This window comes from Oncorhynchus keta, unplaced genomic scaffold, assembly GCF_023373465.1.
Source record: "Oncorhynchus keta strain PuntledgeMale-10-30-2019 unplaced genomic scaffold, Oket_V2 Un_scaffold_584_pilon_pilon, whole genome shotgun sequence".
Taxonomy (NCBI): domain Eukaryota; kingdom Metazoa; phylum Chordata; class Actinopteri; order Salmoniformes; family Salmonidae; genus Oncorhynchus; species Oncorhynchus keta.
In genome coordinates, this window is record NW_026290969.1 from 55,379 (window position 1) to 67,849 (window position 12,471).

General features: G+C 43.0%; 1 protein-coding gene across 1 annotated transcript; it reads left to right on the forward strand.

Annotated features, from left to right (window-relative positions):
* The first annotated feature begins 1,046 nt into the window (after nucleotides 1-1,046).
* On the forward strand, nucleotides 1,047-4,885 carry LOC118361441 (14-3-3 protein beta/alpha-2-like). The gene is made up of 6 exons (XM_035741378.2): nucleotides 1,047-1,213; nucleotides 2,873-3,174; nucleotides 3,270-3,393; nucleotides 3,575-3,738; nucleotides 4,073-4,168; nucleotides 4,379-4,885. Exons 2-6 carry the CDS (start codon nucleotides 2,881-2,883, stop codon nucleotides 4,433-4,435), a joined length of 735 nt encoding a protein of 244 aa, XP_035597271.1. The 5' UTR covers nucleotides 1,047-1,213; nucleotides 2,873-2,880; the 3' UTR covers nucleotides 4,436-4,885.
* The last annotated feature ends 7,586 nt before the right edge of the window (nucleotides 4,886-12,471 follow it).

Genomic DNA, 12,471 nt, shown 5'->3' on the forward strand with positions numbered 1-12,471 from the left:
AATACACCGCTGACGTCATGCATTGGAGAGGGAGTAGGTGTGACACTTGGAGACATTTTGGGGTTAAGAGGTGACACAGAGTTGATGGAGCGACATATCAAAATGCTGTATTTTGGCCCTTCAGCAAGTCTTTATTCATATTAAAAAATAGATTTATTGAATTCTCCATGTTGTCTAAATTAAAGAGCACTTCATATAATATAACAAGCTTTTAAAATGCAATATTGGTGCACGATTTCTACTTGAAATATCAAAGAGATGGAAAAGGAACCCATTTCGTGGAACGACCCACTTACTGTGTAATAAATCCAATACGTTTTCAATGACTAGATGTGTGTTTTTTGGAGGTAAGGAAGGGGTAGGGTGATTCATTACTTTCTTCATAATGTATATGAATGGAAGTTGGGCATTATGGACCCCTGATACATGCAATGACTTGGGGCATGTGAACGCATGCACAAAAAAACAACAACTGATGAACAGCACTGCATTAATGCAATGTACATATGTATGGGTCAACTGTATTGTTTGAAAGGAAGTCATTGTATGATACCGAACACTACTCTCTCTGCTCATCTTCATTCCAAAGCATGTCTATTTAGCTTTGAGTCATGTTGGCTCATTCTGGCTCAACATACTCACTGTAAAATGTCCTGATCGTCAACTGCACGTTGCATTGAGTAGAGAAAAAGTATTCCAGTAGATAGGATTTTGAAAGCAAAGCCCATCTATAGTGAAAGTACACACCTGAACTTTGCATATCTTAAAACACTGCCCAAGTTCATTTGTTTTTCACGCTATCTTCAACAATATTTCAACGCTGTGATGAGATTTGTCCTCCAACTATATTAGTAATGGGGAAATATAATTTCTTCATATGTTCAGGTGCATCCAACATGCATTGCAATCAGTGCTAATTTGAAGATACTGTATGTGTATAGCTGTTCCTCTTACTAGCCAAAACACACTGCATTGTCCTGGTTTAAATAAGGGGTTGAGGTAGCTGAATATAAATGATTAAACCCAATCGATATCATTCATGTCTGTTATATCGTGAAGTATTTTGTTGACATGAAGCTAACGTTAGCTAGCTAAAGGAAACAGAAGTGTCAATGTAGCGGAAGTGGTACTGCCCTGAACGATTCGAGGAGAGAGACGGAGGACGGAGGCTGCATTGTCCAGAGAAAAAGCAGGAATTAGAGCCGTAAAAATTGTGAGTTTGCATACTCGGGGATCCGATAAAAGTTCATTTTTGTCTTATGTTTTTATTTACTGTGTTCAATATTACACAGTATATCCGTTTCGGTGTAATTATATTCGTTAGCCATCATGCTAGCTCGCCAACTTTAATTATACAACGCTCCTCGGTGAAGTGTGCTGAACAAGGACTTGTTTTCTAGGTGGCTAGTAAGCTAACTGAGCTCCTGCCAAACTAGCTAGCTAGGCCATGTACGCGAATTGAAAATGGTTAGCTAACTTATCAGCTATAACTGATAAAGCGGGTAACATGAACTAAATCGTAGTGGAAAATAACCATTGACCTATTCCTACTGAAATGGACATGCGAAAAGTCGATAACCGCAGACATCGTATTTTGCAGCTAGCTAGCTAGCTACTCCTAGCCATTTGACCGATCTCCACTATTCTGAGGTGGTGTGCTGCAGCTAGCTGTCGGCTAGCGTCTAACAGGCAGAACACAGGCCTTTGCGGCTGACCCGCAACGTTAGCCGGATAATTGTTTCGATTCAATAACAACACATATGTCTAAGCTAGCTAGTCAACTACTTTAAATTATATCGTTTGACAAGGATAGTAACCAACGTTACCTTTTGCGAGTTAAAGTTAGTTACATCAAGCCTCTTACCGCAACGTTAACTAGCTAGCAAATGCCCCGCCATTCAACCATCGTTGCTTTAATATCGCATTAAAATTGGCTAACGTTAGCTAGTAATAACCAACACGTTAACGCTAGATGGCAAAATAATATACAGAACATATGCCCCACTAAAGAGGTTAGGTAGTTAATATATACATACACCAATCGACATTAACCTTCCTATATATGTATTTATTGAAATGAGCTATATTTATTGATTTCAAACGGGGTAGCTAGCTAGGGGCGGATGAAGACACATCGAAAGGTTATTAATGTCGATTGATTGTTCAATACATAACTCAACGATATGTAAAGGTAGCTTGCTAAATTGATGAAATTATTGACCCATTAATATACATCCCTGGTTAGCAATTTTATGCATGTAGTCTTACAAGTTATGTAGTGAGTGGTGCCGCCCTACGGCCCCACTACGCATTACTGCCACTACTATCTAGTACAAGCTTGCGTGCAAGAACACATTCAGGACATGAACACACCACCATGCCTAGTTGTATGGAACTCTTATAATGGCGGCCATGCACCAGTAAAACATTAAGGCTAAGTGTAGTTCTACATAGCTACCTGTTTTAGCTAACATTCAATTGCAATCATTCAAATTCATAGAAAATTGCATAATCATGGCGCAAATCACTGAAATCACTTATTTATCTATATTTCAAATGGCCTTAGTCCTGGTAATATGAAAGTAGGCAATATCAGATTCCCCTAGACATTAATTCATAAGAATGGCCTAATCTATCTAAAAATCAAAAGAAGGAACATGAACATTAATCAGTTAGATTAACCTACTGCCCTGTGTCACCTCTCAGCAGTTTGAATAAATTCTGTAATTGACTAGTCATATGTAGGGTGCTATAGGTATATCTAATATCAATAGTCCTATCCTTCATCTGCACAGATATGAGAAAAAGGCCCACCAGACTATTTCGATACACTCCTAACATTCTGCACTCTTTTTTTTTCTTTTTCTCACAGACTGAAAAATGGACAAGAACGACCTGGTACAAAAGGCCAAGCTCGCTGAGCAGGCTGAGCGCTATGACGATATGGCTGGGGCCATGAAGTCTGTGACGGAGCAGGGTGGGGAGCTCTCCAATGAGGAGCGCAACCTGCTGTCAGTGGCCTACAAGAACGTTGTGGGGGCACGCCGCTCATCCTGGCGGGTCATCTCCAGCATTGAGCAAAAGACAGAGGGCAATGAGAAGAAGCAAGCCATGGCCAAGGAGTACCGGGAGAAGATTGAAACCGAGCTGCAGGACATCTGCAACGATGTGCTGGTAAGAACTGTTGTGGTCCACCCTCTGAAATATAACTTTTAAATTTCTCTCCAGGTAGGTATGCTGATTTCAATAATTTATGTCTTCTCTTTCAGGGACTTCTTGACAAGTACCTGATTGCCAATGCAACTGCAGCTGAGAGCAAGGTGTTCTACCTGAAAATGAAAGGCGATTATTATAGATACCTGTCTGAGGTAGCAGCTGGGGATGCAAAAAAGAGTAAGTAAACAAGACAGAGTTTATTTAGTTGTATGAAATACACCAAATCACACAATGACTGCTAATGGATCAGATGTCTGGATAGAGGAATATGTTAAAATATTCCCTAAAGATGTGATGAATTGTACTGCTACACACTAAGTGCTCAAATTCATCCTCTCCCTTCTTGTTGCCTTTAAAGCTACAGTGGATAATTCCCAGCAGGCATACCAGGATGCTTTCGACATCAGCAAGAAGGAGATGCAGCCAACACACCCCATCAGGCTCGGCCTGGCCCTCAACTTCTCTGTCTTTTACTATGAAATCCTCAACAACCCTGAGAAGGCCTGCACCTTGGCCAAGACGGTGAGAGAGCGACTTCAAGTGCCAAATCATGCCGCCTCAGCTTTCACCCCCAAGACAAGAAAAAAAGTGCTTCACTCAAAGAATGCAGAGCCATTGTGACATGTCTTATCTTGCCAGTTTCTGCATTTGTAAGAAGGCACTTTGGCTCAGTTTGCAAACATGAAATTGGATCTAAAATTGTGCCCATCCTGCAGTTATTTCAGCATACTGCTATTTTAACAAATGACTGGCGTGACAATAACTTAATGCATTTGTATAGCAAAGGGATAGCTGTGTACTGGAATAACTGGTGGCAATTTAGCATTCTATTCTTAGTGTAATTTCTTCTTTACAGGCATTTGATGAAGCCATCGCTGAACTCGACACCTTAAATGAGGATTCCTACAAAGACAGCACTTTGATCATGCAACTACTAAGGGACAACCTGACTGTAAGTCTTTTCTTTCTTCTTTTTTTTGTATAATTATTAAATGGCTTGACACCAATTCCTCTTATTGTAATTTCTTCAAGTCAACCCATTGATGCTTCCAGTTACATGCATATGTTTTGTTCATTTCTATGGCATGGTGTAGAAGATGCCAAATTCAGTTTGGGGAGTATAATGTAACAAACTTTTTTTTTTTTTTTTTTTTTTTTGCAGCTGTGGACATCGGAAAACCAGGGAGATGAGGGAGAGACCGGAGAAGGGGAAAACTAATGGAATTGCACTGTTAATCTACCTACACTCTTAAACACAAACGGCTTATAAACATCCACCTCCACTCCATCAACCCCTCCCCCCTCTGTATGACAAGCAGCCGGAATTGTTCCTGACCAACTAGTTTATCCCTCTCAGGTCACTGAGGCGACAGGGTAATGTTCAGTTGATAGCAGGTTGTCATTTTGTTTGTGAAAATAATGTGGTTGTATTGAGTAGCGAGTCCATGTTGCTGTTATTTAGTTGTTTTTTGTGTGTGTGTGTGCGCTAAATTGGGTGTGTGAATGACTGACTGTGTTGGGGGCGGGGGTTGTTAATTCTAATCGTCCTTAATTCCTTTGTTCCACCTAGCTGGTTGTGCATATTTTGTTACGGTCATTTTTTTTGTGATTTGTCATGGTATTGCAGATTTAACGTATGGTTATTAAACTGGCAGTTAATTTTCACCAATACTGTGATGCTAAGTGTTATATTTTCTTCCCCACATCACTATTGCTTTTAAAATTCAGTACAATCCTGTATTTAACTAACAGTGCAATTCTGCTGTGTGCTCATACAGAAAGGAGGCAGGCTGTATTGTGACACTGGCATCTGGGCGTTTTGCTCTATAATCACTTTCACAATTTCAAGGTTTGATTAAGGGACCCCTTACTTCGCCATGTTAGATTTCCCCATTATAAGACATTCCACCAGAATTGTATTAGGCTTTATGAAAGGCAGAACTATTTTTGAACAAAGTGGATTATTGTCCTAATGGTATAACTCACTGTTCAAGATCAAGCGCTGCTTGAACTCAATACAATGAAAATTGTATGTGCTTAAATGTTCCATGTATTTTGCAAGATTGACTTTCTTTAAAACCTAAAGTAACTGAACGTTTTTTTCGAAAATGTCTTATCACACTGTATCAACCCTGCTTGCAAAATATTCCTCTTAAAGCGGTTGTTTTCTCCAATGTTTCTGTGCCTGGTTTTCTATTAGACACTTCAAAATGGAAGACGGTTCATGTCGCTTGTTTGACTGCCAAGAAGTTGAAATTAAGCTTAGACGGTCTTCTATTCTCTCTTAGAATCTCAACATATTTGTTATGTTTGTTCTATGGTTTGTAAGGTATGTCATAATTTGCTCTCATGCCCCTAAACTCCACTGCTTTGAACATAAGCCTCGGAAGCCATTGCTGTACAATTTATTGTGAAGCAGCAGATTGGAGACCCAACCCATACCACAACCCAAGTAAGAAGCAGTGTCACAAATTCCCAATATCAACACAACCATTACATCACACATAGTAAGACACTCATCTACATATAGCGGCCAGTCTGCTTTCTTAGTCAATTCTCATCTTTATCTGAATAAATAAAATGTGGAACAGGCTATCTTGCTTTGTTTTTACTGACCAGTATTCTTTCTTGACAAAAATGTGCTCCTATAACCAGGTTTCTATCTAACCTTTTCATGTGATTAAAGTATATGTTGGAGAATTGGTTTTAATGACAGGCCTGATGGAAACAGCTGATTTGTCTGTAAACTTTCCAAATGTCGACAAAACAAAATATGCCAGACAAGGAGGGCTCATTTTGTGTCGGTAAAATTGATTGCACGAGATGTGGATGGAAATGCTTTCATGCATTAATATCGTCAAAAGCATTATATCGAAGTAAATTTGCAGTCTCACGATATGTTGTGTGGTACTCCCACTGACTCAGGAAAGACATGATGGTTGCTGCCTTTTGACAAATGCAAATTTCATGTAGTATAGGCTATCCTACTTGCACTGTATTACATAAGGATGCATGTATTACATAAGGATGCGGTAGATGATATAGAGTATAGTATATACGTATACATATGAGATGAATAATGTAGGGTATGTAAACATATTAGGTAGCATTGATTAAAGTGGCTAGTGATATATTTTACATCATTTCCCATCAATTCCCATTATTAAAGTGGCTGGAGTTGAGTCAGTGTGTTGGCAGCAGCCACTCAATGTTAGTGGTGGCTGTTTAACAGTCTGATGGCCTTGAGATAGAAGCTGTTTTTCAGACTCGGCCCCAGCTTTGATGCACCTGTACTGACCTCGCCTTCTGGATGATAGCGGGGCAAACAGGCAGTGGCTCGGGTGGTTGATGTCCTTTATGATCTTTATGGCCTTCCTGTAACATCGGGTGGTGTAGGTGTCCTGGAGGGCAGGAAGTTTGCCCCCGGTGATGCGTTGTGCAGACCTCACTACCCTCTGGAGAGCCTTACGGTTGTGGGCGGAGCAGTTGCCGTACCAGGCGGTGATACAGCCCGCCAGGATGCTCTCGATTGTGCATCTGTAGAAGTTTGTGAGTGCTTTTGGTGACAAGGCAAATTTCTTCAGCCTCCTGAGGTTGAAGAGGCGCTACTGCGCCTTCTTCACGATGCTGTCTGTGTGGGTGGACCAATTCAGTTTGTCTGTGATGTGTACGCCGAGGAACTTAAAAAACTTACTACCTTCTCCACTACTGTTCCATTGATGTGGATAGGAGGGTGTTCCCTCTGCTGTTTCCTGAAGTCCACAATCATCTCCTTAGTTTTGTTGACGTTGAGTGTGAGGTTATTTTCCTGACACCACACCCGAGGGCCCTCACCTCCTCCCTGTAGGCCGTCTCGTCGTTGTTGGTAATCAAGCCTACCACTGTTGTGTCGTCCGCAAACTTGATGATTGAGTTGGAGGCGTGCGTGGCCACGCAGTCGTGGGTGAACAGGGAGTACAGGAGAGGGCTCAGAACGCACCCTTGTGGGCCCCAGTGTTGAGGATCAGCGGGGTGGAGATGTTGTTGCCTACCCTCACCACCTGAGGGCGGCCCGTCAGGAAGTCCAGTACCCAGTTGACGAGCTTGGAGGGCACTATGGTGTTAAATGCCGAGCTGTAGTCAATGAACAGCATTCTCACATAGGTATTCCTCTTGTCCAGATGGGTTAGGGCAGTGTGCAGTGTGGTTGAGATTGCATCATCTGTGGACCTATTTGGGCGGTAAGCAAATTGGAGTGGGTCTAGGGTGTCAGGTAGGGTGGAGGTGATATGGTCCTTGACTAGTCTCTCAAAGCACTTCATGATGACGGAAGTGAGTGCTACGGGGCGGTAGTCGTTTAGCTCAGTTACCTTAGCTTTCCTGGGAACAGAAACCATGGTGGCCCTCTTGAAGCATGTGAGAACAACAGACTGGGATAGGGATTGATTGAATATGTCCGTAAACACACCAGCCAGCTGGTCTGCGCATGCTCTGAGGGCGCGGCTGGGGATGCCGTCTGGGCCTGCAGCCTTGCGAGGGTTGACACGTTTAAATGTTTTCTTCACGTCGGCTGCAGTGAAGGAGAGTCCACATGTTTTAGTTGCGGGCAGTGTCAGTGGCACTGTATTGTCCTCAAAGCGGGCAAAAAAGTTATTTAGTCTGCCTGGGAGCAAGACATCCTGGTCCGTGACAGTGCTGGTTTTCTTTTTGTAATCCGTGATTGACTGTAGACCCTGCCACAAACCTCTTGTGTCTGAGCCGTTGAATTGAGATTCTACTTTGTCTCTATACTGACGCTTAGCTTGTTTGATTGCCTTGCGGAGGGAATAGTTACACTGTTTGTATTCGGTCATGTTTCCAGTCACCTTGCCCTGATTAAAAGCAGTGGTTCGCGCTTTCAGTTTCACGCGAATGCTGCCATCAATCATTACATTTACATTACATTTAAGTCATTTAGCAGACGCTCTTATCCAGAGCGACTTACAAATTGGTGCATTCACCTTATGACATCCAGTGGAACAGCCACTTTACAATAGTGCATCTAAATCTTTTAAGGGGGGTGAGAAGGATTACTTTATCCTATCCTAGGTATTCCTTAAAGAGGTGGGGTTTCAGGTGTCTCCGGAAGGTGGTGATTGACTCCGCTGTCCTGGCGTCGTGAGGGAGTTTGTTCCACCATTGGGGGGCCAGAGCAGCGAACAGTTTTGACTAGGCTGAGCGGGAACTGTACTTCCTCAGTGGTAGGGAGGCGAGCAGGCCAGGTCAATCCACGGTTTCTGGTTTGGAATGTTTTAATCGTTGCTATGGGAACGACATCTTCAACGCACGTTCTAATGAACTCGCACACCGAATCAGCGTATCAGAGCATCTTGTTTTAGTTTCTGTCTGTAGGCAGGGATCAACTAAATGGAGTCGTGGTCAGCTTTTCCGAAAGGAGGGCGGAGCAGGGCCTTATACGCGTCGCGGAAGTTGGAATAGCAATGATCCAAGGTTTTTCCCACCCTGGTTGCGCAATCGATATGCTGATAAAATGTAGGGAGTCTTGTTTTCAGATTAGCCTTGTTAAAATCCCCAGCTACAATCAAATCAAATGTATTTATATAGCCATTCGTACATCAGCTGATATCTCAAAGTGCTGTACAGAAACCCAGCCTAAAACCCCAAACAGCAAGCAATGCAGGTGTAGAAGCACGGTGGCTAGGAAAAACTCCCTAGAAAGGCCAAAACCTAGGAAGAAACCTAGAGAGGAACCAGGCTATGTGGGGTGGCCAGTCCTCTTCTGGCTGTGCCGGGTGGAGATTATAACAGAACATGGCCAAGATGTTCAAATGTTCATAAATTACCAGCATGGTCGAATAATAATAAGGCAGAACAGTTGAAACTATAGCAGCAGCACAGTCAGGTGGACTGGGGACAGCAAGGAGTCATCATGTCAGGTAGTCCTGGGGCACGGTCCTAGGGCTCAGGTCCTCCGAGAGAGAGAAAGAAAGAGAGAAGGAGAGAATTAGAGAACACACACTTAGATTCACACAGGACACCGAATAGGACAGGAGGAGTACTCCAGATATAACAAACTGACCCTAGCCCCCCGACACATAAACTACTGCAGCATAAATACTGGAGGCTGAGACAGGAGGGGTCAGGAGACACTGTGGCCCCATCCGAGGACACCCCCGGACAGGGCCAAACAGGAAGGATATAACCCCACCCACTTTTCCAAAGCACAGCCCCCACACCACTAGAGGGATATCTTCAACCACCAACCTACCATCCTGAGACAAGGCTGAGTATAGGCGGGGGAGGGGGGGGCGCCAACCCAGACAGGATGACCACAACAGTGAATCAACCCACTCAGGTGACGCACCCCTTCCAGGGACGGCATGAGAGAGCCCCAGTAAGCCAGTGACTCAGCCCCTGTAATAGGGTTAGAGGCAGAGAATCCCAGTGGAAAGAGGGGAACCGGCCAGGCAGAGACAGCAAGGGCGGTTCCTTGCTCCAGAGCCTTTCCGTTCACCTTCCCACTCCTGGGCCAGACTACACTCAATCATATGACCTACTGAAGAGATGAGTCTTCAGTAAAAACTTAAAGGTTGAGACCGAGTTTGCGTCTCTGACATGGGTAGGCAGACCGTTCCATAAAAATGGAGCTCTATAGGGGAAAGCCCTGCCTCCAGCTGTTTGCTTTGACATTCTAGGGACAATTAGAAGGCCTGCGTCTTGTGACCGTAGCGTACGTGTAGGTATGTACGGCAGGACCAAATCATAGAGATAGGTAGGAGCAAGCCCATGTAATGCTTTGTAGGTTAGCAGTAAAACCTTGAAATCAGCCCTTGCTTTGACAGGAAGCCAGTGTAGAGAGGCTAGCACTGGAGTAATATGATCAAATTTTTTGGTTCTAGTCAGGATTCTAGCAGCCGTATTTAGCACTAACTGAAGTTTATTTAGTGCATTATCCGGGTAGCCGGAAAGTAGAGCATTTGCAGTAGTCTAACCTAGAAGTGACAAAAGCATGGATTAATTTTTCTGCATCATTTTTGGACAGAAAGTTTCTGATTTTTGCAATGTTACGTAGATGGAAAAAAGCTGTCCTCGAAATGGTCTTGATATGTTCTTCAAAAGAGAGATCAGGGTCCAGAGTAACGCAGAGGTCCTTCACAGTTTTATTTGAGACGACTGTACAACCATTAGGATTAATTGTCAGATTCAACAGAAGATCTCTTTGTTTCTTGGGACCTAGAACAAGCATCTCTGTTTTGTCCGAGTTTAATAGTAAAAAGTTTGCAGCCATCCACTTCCTTATGTCTGAAACACATGCTTCTAGCGAGGGCAATTTTGGGGCTTCACCATGTTTCATTGAAATGTACAGCTGTGTGTCATCCGCATAGCAGTGAAAGTTAACATTATGAATGCAGCCTCTGGATATATGGATTCCAGTTTGCAAAGAGTCAAATACATTTCGTTCAGAGCCATCGATGTGTCTGCTTGGGGGGGAATATATACGGCTGTGATTATAATCGAAGAGAATTCCCTTGGTAGATAATGCGGTCTACATTTGATTGTGAGGAATTCTAAATCAGGTGAACAGAAGGACTTGAGTTCCTGTATGTTGTTTTGGCCACACCACGTCCCGTTAACCATAAAGCATACGCCCCCGCCCCTCTTCTTACCAGAAAGATGTTTGTTTCTGTCGGCGCGATGCGTGGAGAAACCAGCTGGCTGCACCGTCTCTGATAGCATCTCTCCAGTGAGCCATGTTTCCGTGAAGCAAAGAATGTTACAGTCTCTGATGTCTCTCTGGAATGCTACCCTTGCTCGGATTTCATCAACCTTGTTGTCAAGAGACTGGACATTGGCGAGGAGAATGCTAGGGAGTGGTGGACGATGTGCCCGTCTCCGGAGTCTGACCAGAAGACCGCTTCGTTTTCCCCTTTTTCGAAGTCGTTTTTTGGGGTCGCCGGCTGGGATACATTCCGTTGTCCTGGGTGAAAGGCAGAACACAGGGTCCGCTTCGCGAAAGTCATATTCTTGGTCGTACTGATGGTGAGTTGACGCTGCTCTTATGTTCAGTAGTTCTTCTCGACTGTATGTAATGAAACCTAAGATGACCTGAGGTACCAATGTAAGAAATAACACGTAAAAAAAAAAAAAAAACTGCATCGTTTCCTAGGAACGCGAAGCGAGGCGGCCATCTCTGAGCATTTTGTATTATTCTGTATGTAAATTATAGATTCCCATTTCCCATTTCATATGATATGTTATGAATTCTAGCAAGCTGGCTAACGTTAGCTAGGCTAGGGGTTAGGGTTAAGTTTAGGAGTTACAGTAATAAGGGCAAGGGTTAGATAAAAGGTTAGAGTTAGATAATATAAGTAGTTGCAAAGTAGCTAAAAAGTAGTAAGTATACTGAAAACAAATATAAACTCAACATGCAACAATTTCAAATATTTTACTAAGTTACAGTTCATATAAGGAAATCAGTAAATTTAAATAAATACATTAGGCTCTAATCTATGGATTTCAAATGACTGGGAATACAGATACTGTATGAATCTGTTGGTCACAGATACCTTTAAAAAAATAGGTAGGGGCACGGATCAGAAAACCAGTCAGTCTGGTGTGACCACCAATTGCCCCATGCAGCACTACAAATCTCCTTTGCATAGAGTTGATGAGGCTGTTAATTGTGGCCTGTGGAATGTTGTCCCACTCTTCTTCAATGGCTGTGTAAAGTTGCTGGATATTGGTGGGAACTGGAACATGCTGTAGTTCACATCAATCCAGAGCATCCCAAACATGCTCAATTGGGTGACATGTTTGGTGAGTATGCAGGCAATGTAAGAATCGGGACATTTTCAGCTTCCAGGAATTGTGCATAGATCCTTGCGACATGGGGCTGGCCACGTATTATCATGCTGAAACATGAGGTGACATTTTCTGGCAATAGCTCTGGTGGACATTCCTGCAGTCAGCATGCCATTTGCATGCTCCTTTAAAACTTGAGACATCTGTGGCATTGTGTTGTGGGACAAAACCACATTTTAGAGTGGCCTTTTATTGTCTCCAGCACAAGGTGCACCTGTGTAATAATCATGCTGTTTAATCAGCTTCTTGATATGCCACACATGTCAACTGGATGGACTATCTTGGCAAAGGAGAAATGCTCACTAACAGGGATGTAAACAAAGATAAATAAGCTTTTTTGAAAATGTCTGGGATCTTTTATTTCAGCTGATGAAACATGGGACCAACACTTTACATGTTGATAAGTTGCTAATT

Bases quoted from the DNA above. Each gene is read 5' to 3' on its own strand.
- LOC118361441 (XM_035741378.2), top strand. From the start codon at position 2,881: ATGGACAAGAACGACCTGGTACAAAAGGCCAAGCTCGCTGAGCAGGCT. The intron at 3,394-3,574 runs GTAAGTAAACAA...TTGCCTTTAAAG, and splicing joins AGCTGGGGATGCAAAAAAGA to CTACAGTGGATAATTCCCAG. The intron at 4,169-4,378 runs GTAAGTCTTTTC...TTTTTTTTGCAG, and splicing joins TACTAAGGGACAACCTGACT to CTGTGGACATCGGAAAACCA.